At 37.0% G+C, this 24,167-nt stretch overlaps 1 protein-coding gene across 6 annotated transcripts in view; it reads left to right on the top strand.

Annotated features, from left to right (window-relative positions):
• BRCA2 (BRCA2 DNA repair associated) overlaps positions 1 to 24,167 on the top strand; it is a 65,439-nt gene that overhangs the window by 31,981 nt on the left and 9,291 nt on the right. For 4 of the 6 annotated variants that reach the window (XM_044777302.2, XM_070520472.1, XM_070520471.1 and 1 more), the window contains 11 exons: positions 857 to 1,290; positions 1,744 to 1,925; positions 3,039 to 3,226; positions 6,161 to 6,331; positions 6,837 to 7,191; positions 10,934 to 11,089; positions 11,190 to 11,334; positions 13,024 to 13,145; positions 15,285 to 15,483; positions 15,739 to 15,902; positions 15,990 to 16,128. In XM_044777302.2, the coding sequence (XP_044633237.2) occupies positions 857 to 1,290; positions 1,744 to 1,925; positions 3,039 to 3,226; positions 6,161 to 6,331; positions 6,837 to 7,191; positions 10,934 to 11,089; positions 11,190 to 11,334; positions 13,024 to 13,145; positions 15,285 to 15,483; positions 15,739 to 15,902; positions 15,990 to 16,128 (2,255 nt within the window). Of the gene's footprint in view, positions 1 to 856; positions 1,291 to 1,743; positions 1,926 to 3,038; positions 3,227 to 6,160; positions 6,332 to 6,836; positions 7,192 to 10,933; positions 11,090 to 11,189; positions 11,335 to 13,023; positions 13,146 to 15,284; positions 15,484 to 15,738; positions 15,903 to 15,989; positions 16,129 to 24,167 lie in introns of those variants that run through there. The other 2 variants (XM_070520473.1, XR_011506852.1) reach the window with 2 other exon arrangements.

Genomic DNA, 24,167 nt, shown 5'->3' on the forward strand with positions numbered 1-24,167 from the left:
AAATTCTTTGTTGTCATTGCAACGTTCTTCACAGCATCTTCGCCAGGATAGATTTCGTCTCAAGAACCCACTTTGTTTGCTCATCATAAAAAGCAGCTCCTCATCCATCTAAGTTTTATCATGAGATTGCAGCAATTCACTTGTATCCTCAGGCATCACTTCTAGTTCTCGTGCTGTTTCCTCCACACCTGCAGTTACTTTTTTCACTGAAGGCTTGAACCACTCAAAATCATCCAGATTTCTTCCCTGACAACATATTCATTCATCCACCTACCTATTTGACATTTTTATTTGAGTGACTAATAAACATCTTAAACTTAACGTTTCCAAAGCTCATGTCCCTTACTCTAATCTGTTTTCCTATAAAAGCAAAACTCCAACAAGTCTGCTTTCAAAATATACCCTACATCCAATCACTTCTCACCACTTCTCCCCCTAACGCCTAGATCGAGTCACCATAAAACTCCCTGGATTATTTCAATAGAAGTGGTGTCCCTGCTTCTGCCTCTGCTTCCCTCCTCCCCCATTCATATCCCCATACATGTTTCTCTGGTAAAGGAGGTAAGGAAGGAGTACTGTGATAGAACGGGAGGGGACAAACAGAATCCTTGTTTGACAGATTCTTAAATGATGTGAGGAAGGTGGTAAAGTCAAAGACTGTGTGAGTAATAGTTATAGACTTGAAAAGTGTATTATTGTTTTGGTTGGCAACCGTGATGAAGTGCAAAACAGTTACTAGAATAGGATTGCTATGTAGGAATTGAGAGTCTACCAAAAAATGCATATTCCGAAACATTTATATATGTGTACACTTAATGGTAAATAATCAAATTTAAATATTTTCTCCTCATTGTAGCACAACTAAGGAACGGCAAGAAATACAGAAGCCAAATTTTACTGCACCTGGTCAAGAATTTTTATATAATTCTCATTTTTATGAACATCTGACTTTGGAAAAATCTTCAAGCAATTTATCAGTTTCAGGGCAGCCATTTTATAAGGCTCCTGCCACAAGAAATGAAAAAAGGAGACACTCGCTTACTACAGGCAAACCGAGGAAAATCTTTGTCCCACCTTTTAAAACTAAATCGCATTTTCACAGAGATGAATGCTGTGTTAGCAGGAATACTCAGTTAGAGGAGAACAAACTCAACCAAAAAAACATAGATGAACATGGCTCTGGTGATAGTGAAAATAATATTAACGACAGTGAAACCTGTCAGTTGAACAAAAGTGGCTCCAATCAAGCAGCAACTATGACTTTCACAAAGTGGGAAGAGGAGCCTTTAGGTATTATGTGAAAATTTGTGTGACACGTTTGCCTTTCAGTTAGATATTTCTTATATTAATTAATGCCTTGAGGGTTTTTCCCCTTTTGTGATGATTAATAATTTCAAAACCTTTTTTAATGCTTTAGATTTTTCGAGGTCTTAACATTAGATTTAAATTAGTTTAATGTTTTCTTTCAAAGATAACTACTTGTGGGACTTTATTTTTAAAAAAACTCTTAGACATACAATCTAGGACTGCTATTAGAATGTATTTTTTTAATCAGACTAGTAATTTTCTTCCAAATTTGAAATAAGAGTAACAAATGTATTTCTCTTCTTTACAAGTTGAAACTTTTTTTATCCCTGAAGATTTAAAGTTAGGGCAAATTGATACATATGATTTTATAGAATAGGGGTTGTACTTTTTAAATTTTATATTCAATTTTATTTTTTGCTGTTTATTCCTTAATAGATTTAATTACCAATCTTCAGAATGCCAGAGATAAACAGGATATGCGAATTAAAAAGAAACAAAAACAACATATTTTTCCACAGCCAGGCAGTCTGTATCTTGCAAAAACGTCCAGTGTGCCTAGAATCTCTCTGAAAGCAGCAGTAGGAGGCCATGTTCCCTCCGCATATTCCCATAAACAGGTACGCTTTGTCTACAGTGTGAAGAGCTTTTATAGCAAAGTGTAATTTTATCAGTCGATGTCTCCAAGTTGTTCTGTTTAAAGAATGAACAAATTAATACAGGGATGGATGAATGAAATCATCGTGCTTCCTAATCAGCCTGCAGTGGTAGCCTCCCTCTCTGCTGGCCGGCCTTATCCTGCCAAAGTGATCTGTGCTTCAAAATTACTGCTTCCCTTCCCCCTTCAAAACTTACTCTCAGCTAGATGTTAAAGTAGACTCATTGAATTTAAAGTATGAATAACTTATAGCTCTGAACCTTCTAAGAGCTATTTACATTTTTAAAAGAAGATTCTAATTAAGCCCGTGCTGTCTAGTTAGAATTTTAGGAGATGAAATGGAATGGAGAGGTGAAAATAATATTGATAATATTAATAGGTAACAGTATTTTCTGTGTGCTAGGCACTCTTCTAAGAGTATACGTGCATTGGTTATACCTCACTTAATCTTCACAAGCACCCTAAAAAAAGGCACCATTATTTTGTCCATCATTTTACAGATGAGAAGACTGAAGTATAGAGAGGGTTAAGTAATGGCCCCGAAGTCACTTAACTAATAAGTAGAGAGCCACAATTCCAAAGCAGAGAGTCTGACTCCAGAGTCAAGCCTGAACAAAGGAAAAGATACTTTGGGGTTAGGCATGCTGGGGTGAAAGTAAGGCCCTTGAAAGTAGGCCAGGCCTGTGTAGAAATCTAACCTTCTGAGGTCAAATTCACCAAAATACTTACACTTTTAACTGATCTTTTCCTTCTAAATATTTGAACTTAAGAGGTTACTGAAAACATTGCTTTTTTATCCCCACAATGACTTCCTATGGCAGATGTAGCAGGAGGCATGTACACAAGGGATATGAAAAAGGGGCAGCAGGCTCTTGAATGTGTGGGTCATTTATATTACATTAAAACTTTTAGCTTCTAATAAGTTACATATTTTTATAGTGAATATTTTAATATTTAAATGAAAAAATTTTGGTAAGTTCACCTTTGGTTTGTTATTGTTTTTAGTCTATGAAACATGCTCTTGTTTGATTTTTTTCATTCATTATCAAATTTTTCTATCATTTATTTTATGCAGCTGTATATGTTTGGCGTTTCTAAACATTGCGTAAAAATTAACAGCAAAAATGCAGGATCTTTTCAGTTTCTCACTCAGGATTACTTTGGTAAGGAAGCCTTATTGGCTGGAAAGGGAATACAGTTGGCTGATGGTGGATGGCTCATACCCTCCAATGATGGAAAGGCTGGAAAAGAAGAATTTTATAGGTATTCTATGCAAAAAGAGATTTTTTGTTAATTTTTATATCATCCCTCTCTTCCTCACAAGTCTCTCATTTTTTCTCTTTCCTTATCTCTGTTGAACTTAAAAAGAAATCAAATTTTTTACATTGAATCATTTTCAGTGCATTGTAGTTGTAGTTCACTGACATTCTGTTGAAATCTTTTGAAAAGTGAATTATAGTTTCTCTTGGAATTTAATGAATTGATATTTTTTAAATTGGGACTTTTTTATGGATTTATAAAATAAAGAATGATAAAAGTTAAATTTGAGTTGGCTTTATCATAGATAAACACACATCATATTCTCTTTCATTGTGTATTTCAATAAATATATAAATATAAAAGTTAAACAGAAATACTTAAATATCAGTCATACCAAATAGCTAGGAAACTCCAGTGCCCTAAAACATCAACAATTTAGAAACTGTATAACCTCTTATGATTCTAATATTTATACAAATATAATTTAACATTTTTGCTGTTAGAAATGTATTACCTAATGCCAATGGCAAGAGACAGGAAACCTTTCTCCAGTACCCTTATTTGTAAAAATCTCTTATGTCTTTCCAGAATTTATAGTTTGGGGAAAGTGGTAAAACAGTTTTCCTTAATTTTTTTTAATAATGTTTCTTGGAGTATTTTAAAAAAGGAACGTTAACTTATATCTTGCAATTGTCTCACATAACAAATATCTGCTATTGATTCTAGTTGGAAAAGTATGGTAAAACATTTGTATTATTTTCTTGGTTTAAGTAGGCTGCATAGTGTAGAGCTTAGGAATCAGGTGGGGATGGTTCATAACATTTGAGTGTTGAAGCTTTTATTGTCTTTTTGATCATTCAAGAAATATTTATTGAACACCTGCTATGTGCCAGCTACTATTCTGGGTACTAGGGATAACAAAACAAAAAACCTCTGCCCTAATAAGTCATATGTTCTAGTAGATGGGTCTAGGGTAGGGAAAGAAAATTTTGAAAAGAAATACATAAATTGTATAGTATATTAGAAGGTGGTAAATACCATGAAGGTAAATAAAGCTGGAAAGGGAGTAGAGAGAGTTGGGTGAGAAGAGGTGCAATTTTTTAAATAGACTAAGTATCAGTAGGCTTCACTGAGTCAGTGAAGTATGATCAATGACCTGAAGGAGATCAAGGAAGTGAGCATAGGACCAATCTGGGGAAAGCATCCCAAGCTCTAAGAGGGAAGCTTGCTTGAAGTATTTAAAGAACAGGAGGGAAGTTACTGTAGCTGGAGTAGAGTGGGTAGGAGAAGAGTAGTAGTAGATGAGGTAAAGAGGTAGGACATTATAGACCTTTATAAGAACTTTGGCTTTTACTCCCAGTAACCATTTATACCCTGAGTAAACCGTTAGAATGTTTAAAGCAGAAGGAGGACGTCATCTGATTTATTTTTGAAAGAGTGACTCAGGCTGTTTGTTGAGATTAGACTATAGGGAGAGGCAAGAATGAAAGCAGAGAGCACTTAGAAACCTATTGCAGTAATCCAGGTGAGAAATGGTTGCTTGGAGCAAGGATGTAGCAATGGAGTTGGTGAAAAGCAGTTGAATTCTGGGTATATTTTGAAGGTGGCACTATCAGGATTTGTTCAAGGATTCGAGGAAGAGTGTGAGAGAAAGAGGAGAGTAAGGATGGCTCCAAAGATTTTGGCTTTAGTAGCTGGAAGGGTACAAGTTACTGTGTACTGAGAATTGAGAACACTGAAGATGGAAGGGAAATGGAGAGTTCAGTTGGGGAAACTTGAAATTTGAGATATTGGTAGACATCCAAGTGGAGATATTTAATAGGCAGTTGGATATGCAAGTCTGGAGTTCGTAGGTGAAGTATAGGCCAGAGAAATCGATTTGAGAGCTGTCAGCATATAGATGGAATTTAAAGCCATGAAAAAAAGACTGAGAAAGAGCAACCCAAAAGTTAGAAGTAAATGCCAAAGAGTGTGGTGTGTTGCAAGCTAGTGAAGACACAGCTTCAGGGAATAGAGAATGACCAGTTATGTCAATTGCTACTGATAGGTAAAGTAAGATGAGGACTGAGAATTGACCACTGGATTTAGCATAGAGATCATTACTAACCTTAATAAAAATAATTCAGTAGATTGGTGGGGTGAAAGCCTCATCAGAATGCAATAAAAACAGCAGTGGAAGAAGAGGATTTGGAGAGAGAATAGTCAGTTCTTTCAGGAATTGCAAAAAGAGCTGCAGAGAAAGGGGCAGTATCTGGAGAAGAAAGTAGGATTAAAGGGTGTTAGTTTTGTTTTGTTTGTTTTAAGGTAGAAAAAAACTACCTTCTATATGTTGATGGAAATTGTCCAGTAGAGGAGAAAGAAATTGAGACGCAAGAGATGCAGGAGAGAGAAGAGGAATTTCCTAAATCAATATCCCAGGCAAGAAAGAGTGGGAGCTAGTGTACAAATGGCAGGAGAAGGCAAAGTGTAAGCGTACAGGTGCTGGTGGGTTGATAGATGTGAGGATGGAAGCTTATGGAAGTTCTCTTGATTACTTCTGTTTCCTTGGTACTAAGAGTGAGAATGGGAAAGGAAGAAGAGTTAGAGATTTGAGCAGAGCAGGGAAGATATCAAGAAGAGCACCAGGACTAGGGAAGGAAGTGTTTAGGTGACTTCTAAAAACAATTTCTTTAATAAGAAAAATAATCTAAAATATAATTATTTTAAATGAAGGATCTCATTTTCCAGTTGAAATAAATTATATCGACTAAGATGTTAAGCGGAATTATTAGTACATTTTGATACATGTCAAATCATTTTCTAAAATTACATTACTTGACTCAAAAACTTCTATGATCTTGTACAGTTTAGTTTTTTGTGCAAAGAATAGTCATGGTTATTGAATTCGATATCATCTTATGTGGTTTTTATGATATTATTCTACCTTTATTTGTTCAGGGCTCTGTGTGATACCCCAGGTGTGGATCCAAAGCTTATTTCTAGAGTTTGGGTCTATAATCACTATAGATGGATTGTATGGAAACTGGCAGCTATGGAATTTGCCTTTCCTAAGGAATTTGCTAATAGGTGCCTTACCCCAGAACGAGTGCTCCTTCAACTAAAGTACAGGCAAGTTTAAAACATTACATTATGTAATCGTATACTATGGTATGATTCGGACTTCTATGCAGTCTGTGACTTCCATGTCATAGAGGTACACCAGCCAGTTGTTGATGACAGTTGCCATCCCATGCTGCTGTTGAGATGTATGGAGCAGCTCTCTTATCCTCCCCCAGCCCTACTTAAGAGAAATCACACATTCATACACCTCTTTCCTCCCTCTTCCCTCACCCCCTCCTTAACCTCTTGGCCTGTGAGAAGAATATGAATTACTAATTTGGTCCACTATTTGAGGATTGCTAATAAAGCATTTTTGCACTTTTTGGTTTAATATTGAATTCATATTTTAACAGTATGAAACAATATATTGCTAGCTAACAAATTTTAAATTCTCTTCTGTCTCAGTACATCAATAAAAGTCTTTTATTTTTATTCTCAATTATTCAGTGACTTATTACAATGAAATTCTAGACTCCACAATGCCTAAAATATGCATTTTTGTTTTTATTTTTAGATATGATATAGAAATTGATAGAAGCAGAAGATCAGCTATAAAAAAGATAATGGAAAGGGATGACACAGCTGCAAAAAGACTTGTTCTGTGTGTTTCTGAAATAATTTCATCCAGTACAGATATATCTGAAACTTCTAGCAGTAAAACTAGGAGTGTGGATACCAAAAAAGCAGACATTATCGAACTTACAGATGGATGGTATGCTATTAAGGCCCACTTAGATCCTCCCCTCTTAGCTCTCCTGAAGAACGGTAGACTGACCGTGGGTCAGAAGATTATTATTCATGGAGCAGAACTGGTGGGCTCTCCTGATGCCTGTACACCTCTCGAAGCCCCAGAATCTCTTATGTTAAAGGTAAATTAAATTAATGCACACTCTTGGTAAAAATCTATCACTGGTTCAGTTAAATTCCAGAGAGGTTTTACATTTAAAATTTTAAATTTACTAATACCTATTAAGGATATTGATTGAGCTAACATAAGGCAGTTGGCAATTAAAGAGCAGGAGTAAATTTGCACCAGGTGTTCGATTTTGGTACTGATAGCCCGTGCTGTAATCTTGTTCTCATGGTGTTGCTCTGTTTCCACCCTGATTACTCAATCAGATCTCTATTCCAGTGTGATTAGAGAATTAGATTTCAGTGATTCTTGAGTGTATAATAATAAAATATATCTTTCCTCTCTATGTAGATTTAAACTTACGTAACAGGACTTTGTCATGTCAAATAGTCTGCAATATTGCTATCAGAAATTACTGCCATTATTGCACATTCAGATTCACTTATGAGGAGACCTTGTAAGGAATTTACTTCTGTTGTATTCTGGATTACTCTAATTCAGAAAAGCATTTTATAAATTAAACAATTTTAAGGTAAAGAGATACTTTGTCATTAACTCCACATTAGGTTGCTTTTAATTAAGCTGAAACAGGCTTGTGTTTTATCTTGCTTAGAATATCAACGTTGCAGGGACTTTCCATTTTTTGTTTTTATCAAATCAATGCATGTGGATAATTTTGAAACTCAAATAATATAAGGCTTATGGCCAAAGAAAAGCAGCCACTGATGCAACCCTGCCTAACCCCTATCTGTGCTCCCCAGAGGCAACCACTTCAATCCCCTTGGCTGTTTCTTTTGCTGATACTGCTCTCTCTGTCTGCTTTTCTCCTTCAGTTTAGATGTGTAATTAACTGTTAGCTTCCTGCTATGAAAGATGAGAATTTAACTCTCTTATACCAATATTGCCACATATTTCTCTTCCCCCATCACCCCATATTAATATAGTATAATTTTTAGCAAAGTCTGTATCCAATGTTTACGTTATGACTGTGAAAATTATTTTTTGCCACTTGACATATGATATACTATGATTACATATCTTTTCAACTTACTTCTTTCCCTGTCTTGCTTGTTTTGTTTTTCTTAATTTTCTGTATCCTTGTCACCAACTCATTCCTACACAGGAGCTATAAAAATCATCTCAATATGTTAAAATACCTTTATCAGTTTCATTTCTTTTTCTTGGAGATCTCTGGGCCTGTCTGTATTCCCTCTCCATTCTGAAGTGGTTATTTTCTTTTTCTTTTTCTTTTTTTTTTTTTTTTTTAAGATTTTATTTTTTTCCTATTTCTCCGCAAAGCCCCATGGTACATAGTTGTATATTCTTTGTTGTGGGTCCTTCTAGTTGTGGCATGCAGGACGCCACCTCAGCATGGTTTGATGAGCAGTGCCATGTCCGCGACCAGGATTCGAACCAACAAAACACTGGGCCGCCTGCAGCGGGGCACGCGAACTTAATCACTCGGCCACAGGGCCAGCCCCTGAAGTGGTTATTTTCTATGTATGCTGCACAGCTATCATTCTGGGAATTATTTTCACTTCTTTCTGTGTTAGAAGCCCTGTTTTCTGGATTACATGTCTTTCTAGATTTATCAAGGGTTCACAATCCCCAGAGTCATATTGAGAAAGGGGATATGCAGCTTTTTGAGGTGTTTTTCTAAGTTTGGCTGAATATAGAATTCCAGGTTGAAATAATTCCTTCAGAATTTTGAAGACATTTCCTCTTGATACCTTTTTTTTTTTTTAAGTAAGATTAGCCCTGAGCTAACATCTGCTGCCAATCCTCCTCTTTTTGCGGAGGAAGACTGGCCCTTAGCTAACATCCGCACCCATCTTCCTCTACTTTATATGTGGGACGCCTGCCTCAGCATGGCTTGCCAAGTGGTGCCATGTCTGCACCCAGGATCCGAACCGGTGAACCCCGGGCCGCCAAAGCAGAATGTGTGAACTCAACCGATGCGCCACCGGCCTGGCCTCCGTTTCCTCTGATATCTTTTGCTTCTAATATGGCTTCTGCTAAGTTCAGTGCTATTTTTATTCCCAGTCCTTCACTATCTGATCTGTTTCTAAGATCGTTTGCCACCAGTATTCCAAAATTTCATAATAAAGTACTTTGGTGTCATCCTTTTTTAAAAAAATAAAATCGTTGTCCTGCGTACACAGTGGCAAACAATCTGTAAACACATGTCCTTCCTTGAGTTCTGAGAAATTTTTCTGAAGTAGTTCTTTAGTAATTTCTTCCCTTCTGTTTTTTTCTCTTCATTTTTCTTGAACTTTTGTTGTTTGGGCTCTAGGCCTCTTAGATTGGTCCTCTGATTTTCTCATCTTTTCTCCTATTTTCTGTTTGGTGATCTTCCCCCCCAACCCCCACCCCCAGTTTCTAATTCCTAATCTAATCTTCTAATCCCTAAAGTAAATTTGTGGCCATTGGTATAGGTTTTGATTTTAAGGAGACTTTTATTATTTCCTAAATGTTTCCTTTTTTATTACATCTGATTCTTGTTTCCTAGATACAATATCTTCTCATCTTTCTGCAGCTATTGATTAATATTTTGTTTTATTTCCATTTTTTCTGCTCCCTGCCTTTCCTGTTTTCTATGAGAACCTCTTTTTTTGTTTGTTGGGTCTCTCAGGTTAGAGACTTTCTTCAACTGGTGATTATTAGCTGTTCTTTCCTCTTCAAGAGTGGGGCTCTGATGAACTGATCAGAAGCTCTGTGTGAGGTGGGGCTTGTCACCTTGTAGAGTCATAAGAGGGGGATTTTATTTTTTTCATTAGCAGACCCTCAAATATTAGTGATGTTCTGAGAGCTAACAGAGTGAGAAAACTAATAGCGAGACTCATTTTCAGCATAAGGATTTTCATTGCATTTTTACCCTGGCTGCCTCACCTAGTGTTCCAAAGTCCAGGATATGTGTGGTTCAGCCTTTCCAGAGAGTAAACTTTCCTGCGTTCTTTCTGGTGTGTGGGAAGGGCAGTCACCTGGCTGGTTGGGATGAGAAAGGAAATCGGAGGTCTTACTATTTTAGTAAAATTTCAACCATTCCTCCTATTTTCAGCCACACTTTATGCTGCTACCTTCAGAAGTACCTGTTGCTTCCAATTTCTGAGTGTTTTCCTTAAATTATTTTGTTTCATATTGGCTCCGTACAAGTTTGGTAGCTGAGTACCCTTGGGCGGATTATGTAATTTCGCTTATACTTCAGTTTTGTCGTCTGTAAAATGGGACGAAGTCTTAGGGTTGTCATGAAGATTAAATGTCACTATGTATAAAGCACTTAACACTGTACTGGGCACCATATTAAGTGCTCTATGAATGTTTGCTAGTTTTATTAACTGTGATCATTCTACACTGCCCTGTTATCAGGCAACAGATTTTTAGCTTCTAGAATTTTGGTAATATCTCATCTGCTGTCCTCTTTAGATCTCTTTGTCCTTATAGGATTTTTGAGGGAGCCTAGGTGAATAGGTATATTTTAATCCATCATGTTTAAATTGTTGTCTCTTTTATTAATTTTATAGTAGTAATATTTACATAACAGTAAGACTACAACAATATAAACAATTTTTTGAAATAAATTATTTTGAAAACATTTTCATTTTCGTACAATTTTTCTACTTACTTTGTTACTTACCTTCATGAGACTTTTATAAGTGAATATTTTTAAAGCAACTCTAAAAGAATGAAAAATGTGAAATTTGAAAGGGAATTGTATATATATTTAACTTATAAATCAATTTATTCATTAATTTGTCCAGATTTCTGCCAACAGTACTCGTCCTGCTTGCTGGTATGCGAAACTTGGATTCTTTCCTGATCCTCGACCTTTTCCTCTCCCCTTGTCATCACTTTTCAGTGATGGAGGAAGTGTTGGTTGTGTTGATGTAATTATTCAAAGAGCATACCCTATACAGGTATGATATATTCTTGAAACTTACTATATTTCTTTCTTTTGAGACAGTCAATTTGACTGACCCTCCCTACCATGTATTTTTGTTTGACACATTATTACAGTGGGTGGAGAAGACATCAGCTGGGTCATACATATTTCGCAATGAAAGAGAAGAAGAAAAGGAAGCAATAAAATATGCAGAGGCCCAACAAAAGAAACTAGAAGCCTTATTCACAAAAATTCAAGTGGAATTTGAAGAGCATGAAGGTAAAATGAATTGTGTATTACAAATTATTTTTTATATGAGAACAAAGTTTTAGAGGCTTCTAATTTAACTTTTGTTATTAGGTGAATTGTCTTTATTTTGAGTAATAAACTTTTTTATTCAGGTATAATTGACATTTAATATTATATTAGTTTCAGGTGTATAATGTAATGATTCGATATTTGTATATATTGCAAAATGATCACCACAATAACTCTAGTTAACATCCATCACTATATATAGTTAGAAAATTTTTTTCTTGTGATGAGAATTTTTAATATCTCTTTTAGAAACTTTCAGATATGCAGTGCAGAATTATTAACTATAGTCATCATACTGTACATTACATCCGCATGACTTATTTATTTTTAACTAGAAGTTTGTACCTTTTCACAACCTTACCCATCTCACCTACCCCTCACCACTTGCCTCTAACAACCACCACTCTGCTCTCTGTATCTACAAGCTCATAATATTTTTCTTTAATTCCACATATAAGTTAGACCATATGGTATTTGTCTTTCTCTGTCTGACTTATTTCACTTAGCATAATGCCCTCAAGGTCCATCCATGTTGTTGCAAATGGCAAGATTTCATTCTTTTTTATGTCTGAATAATATTTCATTGTATATATGTATACCACATGTTCTTTATCCATTCATTCACTGATGGACACTTCGGTTGTTCCCATATCTTGGCTGTTGTAAATAATACTGTGGTGAACATGGAGGTGCATATGTCTTTTCGTATTAGTGTTTTCATTTTCTTTAGATAAATACCCATAAGTGGAATTGCTGGATCATATGGTAGTTCTGTTTAGATTTTCTTTTTCTAATTCTGAATCTGAATTTTTTCTGATTTTTAAAAAAATATTATTATGTAGATATACAGGGAAGCATTGAACTGACCCCAAATTATCACATCTTTATTCAATACACTGAGCTTTTAACAACTTGTTAATTGTCTTGGGCAATAAAACATTGCATACCCACAGTACTTTTCAGAAATCTTAAATAAACTCCCTCTTAAGCTTCAGTACTAAACTATTTGTCATGTCCTTTTTTGGTGCTGGAGAAAGAATAGCAACAAGGGAAAGAACTGTCAAATTATTTTCCCATAAGCCATTTGTCATTCTCTTTCTTCAGGGTCCTTATCTACGTTATACAACTTGCATTTTTGTTGCAGTTGGTTTTTATGTTATTGTACCTGGAGCTAGAATTTGTTTTCCATGTCGCATCAATTTTGTTAATAAAAATCGTAGTGTTTTTATGCTTAAAGGGTATGAAATTTACTTTTTTAATCTACCTTTTTAATGAAAGTTTTATCTTCTCCTGCATTTCTTCATGGTTGTCTATATTATTTAACTTCATGTTCTATATAAATCTGCAGAAAAAATGGACTCTATTTGATTTGCTTAAAATTATCATTAGGTCATTCTGTGTTCATAATTAAGTGAATTATGAAATCATTTACTTAATTTATAAATTACTCTAATTAAGTAAACTCTTTGTATGACAATTTTTTAAGCCATGAGTAGACTAGTTTCAAATTTTCCTAGAAAATGTTTAGCAGATACATGGTTTCTTATTTTTTAACCTCTCTTCTTTGGGTCTTTTTTGCTTGATTCACTAGTTTACACTGTTCTTAAATTTGTGGTTTAGCTCATTAGTGATGCATTTTTTTTTTCCTAGAAAGTATAGCAAAACAATGTACCCCATCACGTGCGCTAACAAGACAGCAAGTCCGTGCTCTGCAAGATGGTGCAGAGCTTTATGAAGCAGTGAAGAGCGCACCAGACCCAAGTTACCTTGAGGTGAGAGAGTAAGAGGGCATACAATGACCCTTAGTCTTCAGCCTTTATGGTGGGAAACTGTCCTCACTCTTCTGGCCATTTCGGGAAGCAGTATGTTGAAATTCTGTGTTTCTCAGAGGGGATGTGTGCATTTCTTGGGTCCTCAGTGATGTGCCAAACCAGTGTGTTATGTTTTCGATTCCATACCCAGTAATGGATGGGAGGGTTAAATAATTTTATATATTAAATAAATGTGGTTTAAAATACAGGCAAAACTTATTTATTTTTAAGGTAAAACAAGTAACTTCAAAACAATGTCTCAGTTTCCATATTCTCAGCTCTTTCTCAGATCCTACCGAGAGTTTGTTTCATAATCTGAAGGGTGGATACTTTGGTGGAAAAGTTACAGAAGCACTAAATTGTGTTAGAAATAGCATAGGCTTTAGAATCATGGCTCTACCATTTATTAGCTAAGCAAATTGGGTGCAAAATAATTATAAAATGAGCATAAAATATGTTGGTTTAGGATCAAATTAGCTTATGTAAAAATATACTTATAAATGTTATAAAGTTTCATATAAATATTACTATATTAAGGTAAGCTGCCTCCTAAATTTTTAGACACCTGAATATCTTATTAATGCAGATTTTAAGATTAGTTTACTGCATAGGGAGGAAAGGGAAAATTTTAGGAAAAACTATTGATTAACCTCATTTATTTGATGACTTAATAAATCTTGCATATAGCCTTAACTTTCTTAAATATTGGGACTAGCAGATAAAGAACACTCCATTAGGAGAGTAAGCAAGGCTATTCTGAATAGAATTGCTTCATATTCTCACATTAGAACTCAGATGCTCCCTGTGAGAAGTGAGTCCAGTTTTAAAGCCTGTGAGTGTACTTGCTGCAAGTCTGTAGTTTACAGCTTTGTTATGCTTTACCAAAAAACTGTGTGCCTCTATTTCTTATATTAACTTGTTGAAGCTTGTGCTATGAGTCGTCATGAAGATAGTTTTAATTTCATCCACAAAATTCAACAAAATATTTGTCAGTCGAGTTTCCTTTTATAAAATTTACTTATAAGGAGAATTTAAGGGGACAGAAGGAGAGTTGGAGGACTAGGTTCTAGACCTGGCCCCATCCCTGTGTAGCTGGACGAATGATTTGTCTCTTCGTCCTCATTTCCACCTTCTGTCAAGGGAAAGCCCGAAGAGTGGCTTATCGCTAAGCTTCTAAGTTTATATGATTCTATGAGATTTCACTTAAAGTTATCATTGTAATTCTTGGAGAGAAAAATAACCATCAATTTCAAAAATACCCTGTCAAAAGAATTTGTTTTCAGTGATGATGTTGAATGTTGTGGGACTTCTGAAATCACAGATCTTTTTTTTAATTCATGTTTAAACTGAACACTGTCTACATATAAAGAAAGACCTTTGCAGGGTACATAGATTTCATTGTCTCCCTTCCCAGTGTGGATTAGGTATTAAGATGCATAAGGCAACAGCAGTCTAGATGTTATATGTCAGGATTCCATTTCCTACTTAATTTTATTTTTTTATTTATTATACTGGGTGAGATTCCCAAGGCGTACAGACAGCAATTTGCAGAAATGATTGGGAGAGAAGTGTGGAGGCAGAGATAAGTGCTTGTAGCACATGTCTGTTTTAAAATCTATCTACTGTTCCACGGAGTTAATGAAATTATACTGCAAGGGGCTAAGAATGAGGATTCTTGAGCCAACTCCTGCCTATGTGCCTCTGCAAGTTATGTATTCTTTCGGTACCTCAATTTCATCATCTACCATGTGAAAACAATAATAGTACCTACCTCATAGGATTAAATGAATTACTACATTAACCACAGTGAGCATTCAGATGTTAGCCATTTATAATGTCAATATTGATGATTATGATTATGATTCTTAGAGTATATTTATAATAGAGGGTTGTTTGGGCTCTAGGGAAATTTGTCACAAAGATTAGTAAACAGTTTGAGGCACCTAAAAATATTTGTTATGTGATAAGTTATATTGTCACACCCTAAAATGAACTCAATTCTGTTGTATTTTATCCTTGTTTAAAGGGATTCATTTACAGTAGATGATGTTTTGTTTTTTAGTCTAATATCATGTGCCGTAATATATTAAATGATCACAGGGTTATTTTAGTGAAGAGCAATTAAGAGCCTTGAATAATCACAGACAGATGTTGAATGATAAGAAGCAAGCACAGATCCAATTGGAATTCAGGAAGGCTGTCGCATCTTCTGGGCAAGGGGAACAAATTTTATCAAGAGATGTTACAACTGTGTGGAAGTTGCGTATCATAAGCTATGAGAAAAAACAAAAAGATTCAGGTCAGTATGTAAATTTTTTTATTTTATCAGTTTTGTTAAGTTAAAAAGGTATTATTTTATTAATACAATGATTTCAAATGCTAGATAAAGTGTCAAGTTAGTGTGTATCAGAGGAGCAAAAATGCGCTACCAGCGCCCAGAAAGTCTGATAACATATAATCCTTAGACCTTTGTTGTTATCAGTATTTATTTTCAAACACAAATTTTAATAATTATTAGTTCTTCCATTGTGTCTTTTTCTCTCTCTCTAAATAGTTTTATTGAGTGTCTGGCGTCCATCATCAGATTTATATTCCCTGTTAACAGAGGGAAAGAGATATAGAATCTATCATCTTACAACATCAAAATCTAAAAGTAGATCTGAAAGGGCTAACATACACTTAACAGCAACAAAAAAAACTCGATATCAACAACTGCCGGTACAAAATTTTCGTTATAATTTTTCAATTTTGATAAATGCATATTAGTTTATAGAATCTACATATACTGATTTCTTTTTCTTGTAGGCTTCAGATGAAATCCTATTCCAAGTTTATCAGCCAAGGGAGCCCCTTCACTTCAACAAATTATTGAATCCAGACTTCCAGCCACCTTGTTCTGAAGTTGACCTAATAGGATTTGTAGTTTCTGTTGTGAAAAAAATAGGTAATGCACAGTGTATTTAATTGAAGTTTTTTATCAATGCTTTTGGAAAACACTATCTTTTAAAATTTGTCTTCCTTATGATTAATTGGAGCTACAAATGAGCAAATTTGGTAACTAGTGATTTGAAAGTAGGCCCATTTCAATCTCAGTTCTTAATGAAAAACAGTTCCACATTATTGCAAGGAAACAATTTACATCCCATTCTGTGCTACTTAATTTTTTAAAAATTGCTAGAACATGTTTTGCAGCGTTTTAGTGATTACTAATTAGATAATTATAATCTCCTTCTGTGATTAACTGAGCATTCAAGCTTCCACCTCCAGCTTTAGTTTTTGCTACTCTCCAACATCTTAACCAAATTCATCTCTATTTGATTCCTTAAATATGACTGCACATTCCTCTTTCCTTCTTTCCATGTATGTTATCTACAAAGCTACGCTCTCTTATCTAAGTACTAGGGCAGTGTCAAGGCCCAGCTTAGGTCTCTGTTTAAGCACAGAGTCTTCCATTTGTCGATGGTTTTGTGCCAGGCACCTCAGTCTCTTCTTCTAGCAGTCTTCCACTACATTGACATCTTCCATGCTGTTCTTGAGCCCACCGAGCTCACTTTCATCAGTCTTTACCCTGACGGCTCCCTCTCCCAGAAGCACTTTCCCCTGGACAGCCACGTGCTGGCCCCTCTGGCTCCCTCAAGTCTCTGTTCAAATGCGACCTCATAAGAGGCCTTTCCCTGACCACCCTTTGTAAAAGAGCAGGACTCCCTCTGCACCCCCAACCCAGCACTTTTTCTCCCCTTCACTCTGCTTTATTCCTCTCCAGAGTGCTCCCCAGCACCTGACAGTACTTGTTTGTTTTTTGTCTCCCTTCTGCAGAATGTTAGCTCTGTTAGGACAGAGACAGTGTTACAGTTGTATCCTCAGCTCTTAAAACAGTGCCTGCTACAGGGTAGGCTCTCAAATATTTGCTGGATTCTTTGTTTATCAGCCACCCTGTCGTGGTTTCTCCCTTCTTCAGTTTTTGGTTAAGGTTTATTGTCAGTCTTTTTTTCAAGAAAGTTTCAAGTGTGCCGTTTTCCATGAGTTCTTCATGTGTTTGAAATGTGCACCTATTGCCTTAATTCTAAGACTGTATCTTGACTACATATAATATTATGGGCTCATGCTTCCTTTCCTTCCCTCAGAACTTTGTAGAAATTGTTCTTTTGCATTGAATAGCCTGGACTGGCGTGATTTTTCCCCCATTTAGGTGGCTTTCTTTTTATGTCTGCAGAATGTTTATGCATTGTAGTCCAGGCTTAACTGAGCTGTGTCATAGTATAAGCATTATGTATACAGTTCTCCTGGGACACAGGATGCTCTTTTAATCTGCAGATTCAGTGCTTTCTTTATTTCAGGGGAATTCTGTAATATCTTTCAATATATCTGCTATTCCATTTGTTGCGATTTTACTCCAAGGATACCAGTTAGTCTCACGTTGGATTATTTTTATTTTTTTTTTTATCTCTTTGCTTCTGTTTCTTTGTCTTCTCTATCTCCATTCACCATGATTGTATCCAGCCTTTATGTCAGTAATTTTATTTTCTGCAATGTATGTTTTATTCCTTGCTATTTCTAATTCATGTATCTGTCCCATTATGATCATGTATTGGTGTCCTCAGTTTATTTCTTTGGTCCTGTAGTCTCCTTTACATTTTACAGGGCTATTTATCATCCCATATTCTGGCTTTTATTTTATTGAATATGTGTTCTTATTAAGTTAAATAGTGTGAATCAGTTTTGAAGACTTTAGAAATTTTCTTCTGTTCTTTTACTTTTGTTTTCTTATGGGTTGTGCTCTTTGTCTGTTGCTATGCTCTTTTCTCTTTTTTTAAAAAATATGTTTTGTTTGTTTGATCGGTTGTGTTTTAGTGCTTTGTGCACTTCTTTGTAGTATGTTAATATGCTACATTGTTTCCATAGCATTTCGTTTCATCTTGGTCATACTTGGGTGACTCTCTCCACACATTATATTGTTGTTATAGAGGGGAAGTAACTTTTATTCATTTATTTAATCAGTATTTATGATTTCCTGTTATATGCCAGGCACTGTTGTAGTGCTGGGTGCATAGCAATGAACAGGACAGAGAGAAATCCCTGCCCTCTTGGAGTTTACATTATGGGGAGAGATCACAAACAAAATAAGTAGCTTATATAGTTTTCTTTTAAGTGCTAAGGAGAAAAATTCAGTAGGAAATGACAGGTAGTATCAGGGGGAACGGAAGAGAATGCAGCTCTAGATAGGGAGGTGAGGAAAGACCTCACTGCGGATGAGACTTGAAGGAATAGAGGGAGGGAGGCATGTGGACATCTAGGGGAGGAACATTCCAGGCGGAAGGAACAGCAGTTACAAAGGTCATAATGTAGCAGGATCCTGCCTGGTACATTTTAGCATTGGCAGAGGCCAGAGAGTGAGTAGTGACAGCTGGGAATAGAGGCATTGAAGGACCAGATCATGTGATGATCCTTGTATGGACTTGAACTGTTTTTCTCCAGCAGTGATGGGAAGTCATAGGAGTAATACCATCTTACTAGATTTTCGTGGGATCATTCAGGCTGCTTTATTGAGAATAGACTGTAGGGGGCGTGAGGAGACAAACAGGGAAACCAATTGGAGGCTTTTGCAAGAATTTAGGCAAAAGGTGATAGTAGTTTGGACCGACAAAAGCAATAGGAGTGGCCAGAAATAGAGTCTGGTTGTATTTTGAAGGTAGAGGGACATTGTGGGGTGAAGAGAAGAGTCAAGGAGTCAGTGCCAAGGTTTTTGGTCTGAGCACCTGGAAAAACGGAGTTGCCATTTACTGAAAGGGAAAGGCTGCAAAAAAAACAGATGTGTGAGGAAGGTCAGGAGCTCAGTTTGGACAGTTAAATTGTAGGTGCTTAATCTAAGTAGAAATTTCTTCATGACAGTTGGATATATAGGAGTCTGTTCAGGGGAATGGTCTGTACTGAAAATAAATATTGGGAAGTTGTCAACATGCAGGTGATGTTTAAAGCTGTAGACTGGATGAGGTCGCTTTGAGTGTGGGAGTAGATAGAGAAGAGAAGAGAGCCAAGGCCTGACTCAGGCGCTCTGATGCTTAGAAGCGGGGGAAATGTACAGGAGCCAGTAAAACGAACAGAGGAGTGGCCAGAGAGGTGGGAGGAATACTTAAGAAAGTGAGCTGTGCTGAAAGCCAAGAGAAAAAAGGAATCTCAGGGAGGTGAGAGTGACTAAGTCTATCAGATGGTGTTTGATCGCAGAGATAGTAAGGTGAGGATTAAGAATTGATTATTGGCTTTTGCACCATGGGGATGCCTTTTTGGTGGAGCGGTAGGAGTGAAAGCCTGATTGAAATGGGGCAAGGAAAATGGAAGAAGAGGAAGTTAGACAGTGAATACAGGCATTTGAAGGATGTTACCTTTTAAGCAAAGAAGAGAAATGGAGCAATAACTGGAAGGAGAATTGAGATCAAGAGAATATTTGTTTTTTCAGATGAAAATGCTGTTAACATGTTGATGAGATTGTATACTGATGAGGAAGGTCCAATGAAGACTGAAGAAAAAGAGTGGACAATGGTGGAGCACTGTTGTTCAGTTACCATGTGGGGCTGGTGTCTATTGGATATATAGTGAGATTGGCCTTAGCCAGTAGCAAAGACAGTTCATCCATAGTTAACGAGGAGAAAAGTCTGTGGGTACGGATGCAAGTGGAAGAGTTGATGTATAAGTGGAAACTTGTGACAGATGTCTTCTGATTGCTTCTGTTTTCTCACTGAAATAGGGAACAACAAAATCAGCAACTGAAAGTCAGAATGGAGGAAAAGGTATTAAAGGTTTGAGAAGAGAGGAAAGTCATGAAATAATCATCCAGAAAGTGGCAGAGTGAATGGACTAGGTAAATACACTGTGACTGCCAGGGACCAGTGGAGGTTAATGTTCATGAATATGAAATAAAACTGGTCATCATGGTCGTGTGATATTTTTCCACCCATGTTCAGCTATAATGGTGAGGCATGAAGTAGGTGGAAAGTAGGATTTAACCAGGCTTGTAGTTTAGCCAAGTGACTAATACTAAAGCAAGAAGGATAGAGAATTTGAGGGTATATGTAAAGGAGGTATTTTGATAATTGACCTTGGACTTTAAGCACAGTACAGAAGAAAGAGGGGACGTTAGGGAATGTGGAACAGTAAACAGAAGATAAGACAAATGGATTGTGGCCCCAGTGAGGTTAGAGGATTGGTTGAAATAGCGCTCTAGAGAGAGTGAGCTGGAAGAATGAAAGGTGGTAGTTGAAGAATGAGATCATTGAAATTGAGATTCTGGAAGGAAGGAAGTTGTTGGAAGTAACAAAGTCTTGGGTATGTTCGTTGGAGTGAGCAGCTGACAGAAACTAGAGAAGAAGATGGTTCAAGGAGAAGAAAAGGAACATGGGAGCCCAGGGTATTAGAAGCATTGTCTGTGAGGATATTGAAATCACCAAGAAATAATAGCAGTAGTGGTGACAGGAATGACCATGAGTTACGAATTAAACTCTTAAGGGAATGAAAGGGAGTGAGTGACCCAGGGGCAGTAGATGCCTAAACAAGGAATAGTGAATGATATGGTCTGATAACATAAGATTCAAAGCTGAGTGCTTTTAGGGAGGGAGAGCAGCAGCAAGGAGCAGGGAAGACATCTACCCTAGCTTGACCTCCAGTAGCACAAGAAGTCTGCAAGGGCAGCTTGTCATCAGAGGAGAGCCAGGGTTCAATTAACAGCAAGACGGTAAGGAGAGCAGTTACAGAAAAGGTTGAGGGTAGTGTAGAGATTTTACTGAGTTCCAGAGGGTCCAGTGAAAGGATTCCAGGAGACAGGTAGAGGTAGGAGATGGTGTCAAAAAGACAGTGTACAAAGCTTTCTGGAGACTGAGTCCAGGGATGACCTGGGAATCTGGGCTTCCTATGGAGACTGACATGAAATTAGTTCTAATGGTCCCAAAGCAGATAGTGGTGGTGAGGTGAGGTATGTGGGAGAGGAAAAAGTTAGGAGATTTGCTAGGACCCCTTGTAGTTCTTGACTGTTTTTCTACTGTATCCAAAACCAATTTTTTTTCCCCTCTTAGTTACTGCGTGAGGACTGGATGTTTGAGTTTCTGTCCACTACATATTATATATCCCTGAAATTTATTATCTCTGTTCTAGATGATTTTCCCTAGTTCGGTGAGTAACCCTGTGTGTTAATTTACAACACTCCTGTAACAAAGTACTACAAACTGGGTGGCTTAAACAACAGAAATTTATGGTCTCAGAGTTCTGGAGGCTGGAAGTCCAAAATCAAGGTATCAGCAGAGTTGGTTCCTTCTGAGGGCTGTGAGAAACTCTGTTCAGTGCTTCACTGCTAGCTTCTGATGGTTTGCTGGCATTCGTTGGCATTCTTTGGCTTGTAGATGCATCAACCCAGTCTCTGCCTTCATCTTCACATGGCATTCTTCCTGTGTGCGTGTCTGTATCCAGATTTCCCCTTTTATAGGGATGTTTGATTAGGACTCACCATCATCTGGATTAGGACGCAGTCACCTCATCTTAACATGATTCCATCTGCAAAGACGTTATTTTCAAATAAGGTCACATTCACAGGTACTGGGGGTTAGGACTTCAGCATCTTTCGGGGGGGGGCACAGTTCAACCCATAATACCCTGGAAGCCTGGAATGTTCACTTCTGCAGTCAGTCCTGGTCACCTGCTCTTCATTCTCATTATTTCTGATCACAAGAGGAAAAAGGTAAGATCTCCATTCCATTTGCTTTTCTTCAGATTTAAGGATAATAGAATTCTCAAAATTTGTGTAATTTCATCAGTTTAGGGATGAGGTTTAGAAACTGAGCCTTCTTGTGCTCAGCTCTATCTACAATCTTGTTTCTTCCCTTCATCACTTGTGTTTAAATTATATTACAGGATATTCCTCATTTGTATGTTTTTGGTGAACATTTCTTTCTTTTTTTAGTTGGTTTTATATTAAGTGTTAGAGGAAGAAAATCCTATTAAAAAGTTTCAAAGTGCCACTGTAAGCCAGAAGTACTGGTTATCTAATACCCAAGTCTAATCATGATGTTTCCTCACTTAAAATGTTTAGTGGCTCCCTGTCCCTTAGAAAATGAAACCCGAACTCTTTCATATGCCTGAAAAACCCTTCAGCTTCCTGCCTTAAACCACCACCCCACACACTTCGGCTAAACTGCACAGTTTCATATTCCTAACACATTAGTCATACATTGCTTAACGATGGAGATACATTATAAGAAATGCATCGTTAGACGATTTCATCATTGTGCAAATATCATAGAGTGTACTTACAGAAACCTAGATGGTATATAGCCTACTACATGCCTAGGCTCTATGGTCCTAATTTTATGGGACCGCTGGCATCTGTGCAGTCCATGGTTGACTGAAACGTTATGTGGCCCATGACTGTATAACATTTAATACTTCCTACCTTTAAAAATGCGTTCACTTTGCTTAGAATGCCCTTTGTCCTCCCCATCTTGATGAGTTTTTTCCATTAGTTATTCAGCTTACATGTTACATGCCTAGCCAGATGCTTATAGTCAGGGTTAGGTCGCCCTCCAGCTTTTAAAGCATTTTGTGTTTGTTTCAGCACACAGTCCATGGTCCTGTCTCTACATCTCTGAACCTCATCCCCAACCCCCAGTAATACTGTGATCTCATCAAAGACAGGGACTCTGTTTTAGGTTCTTTCTATCCCCACTTCTAACATAATGGTGGGGGTAATTGTTGAAAACTTCAGGGATATACACTTTGAAAAAGTCCTCATAGTAACTGTTCATTTTGCTGTTATCATCTCACTGTACGGATGGGGAAACTGAAGCTCAGAGAGGTTAACTAACCTGCCTGAGGTCACAATTATATAAGTGGATTTGAGCCCTTGCTTTCAGGCTTTAAAGCTTATATGTTTTTTCTTACACTTCACACTGACGAAACAATACCAAGCCCAACATTTGAGAGTTGGGCTTAAAACAGGAACTTCTATATTTTCAGTCTGTTTTGTTTCTATGTTATAGAAATCCTGTGATATAGAATAAATCCATGAAATAAGATCAGTTCTTAGGTTGGGTTCCGTGAGGAACAGACGCAGAGATTTTTGTGCAGATTTATGGGAGTGCCCTCAGAGACAGCACCTGTCTGGGAGCAGAGGCAGTGGGTTGGGCAGAGGAGAAGCTGGACTGCAGTGCACCTGCAGCAGAGGTGCAGCCGTCCCTTGGGGACTTCTAGAGTTGGGATGACCCCTTAGAGTTGTGCCACCCTGAGGCAAGGGACCAGTCATTGGATGCTGGCTTCCACGAGAGAGCGGGCGTAACCTTAGGTAAGTCAGCACACCCGTGGGCTGAGGGCAAGCCCAGTGAGGACCGCTGTGTGAGTTGTCACTGCCTCTTCTCCCAGAAACGGAGGATCACCACCTGGGCCCTGAAGAGGAAGGGGCCGGCCCCTGCACCACAACATCCGCCTAGGTAGAACCTGTGAAAGTGGTTTATAAGAAAGGGCTGAGTGCTTTATCGTTTTGATGAAATTTTCTAAAAGGAATTAAAAAGATACGAGGAATTCTCTGTAAGTTCACAGTAGGCCTAGACTACAAAGCTGGAAAATAATTTTCTTCTTATCCTTTTATTTTCATGAAGATTTGTTTAGTGCCCACATTGTAAAAGTGTTACTTTAAAAAATTCTTCCAATTGTTGCCATTTGTACAAGATGCATGGTAGAGAAATAAGTAGTTACCACTTCGTTCATTTCATATAGTTTGATCCAGATATGAAACTTCTGCTTATGAAAAAAATGAAATAAGACTACACTACGTTTATTTTTTTATTTTGCATTTTCTAAATGTTTTTCAGTCAACATGTATTAACTTTTATAATTGGGGAGAAGAGACATGATATTTTAAAGAAGGACATTTGGAGGAAGGGCAGGACTGCAATCAAGTTTTGAATATAATTAGAGGCAAATTCCAAAATTAGAAAATTGAACATG

This window comes from Equus asinus, chromosome 11 (assembly GCF_041296235.1).
Source record: "Equus asinus isolate D_3611 breed Donkey chromosome 11, EquAss-T2T_v2, whole genome shotgun sequence".
NCBI classification, from domain to species: Eukaryota; Metazoa; Chordata; class Mammalia; order Perissodactyla; family Equidae; genus Equus; species Equus asinus.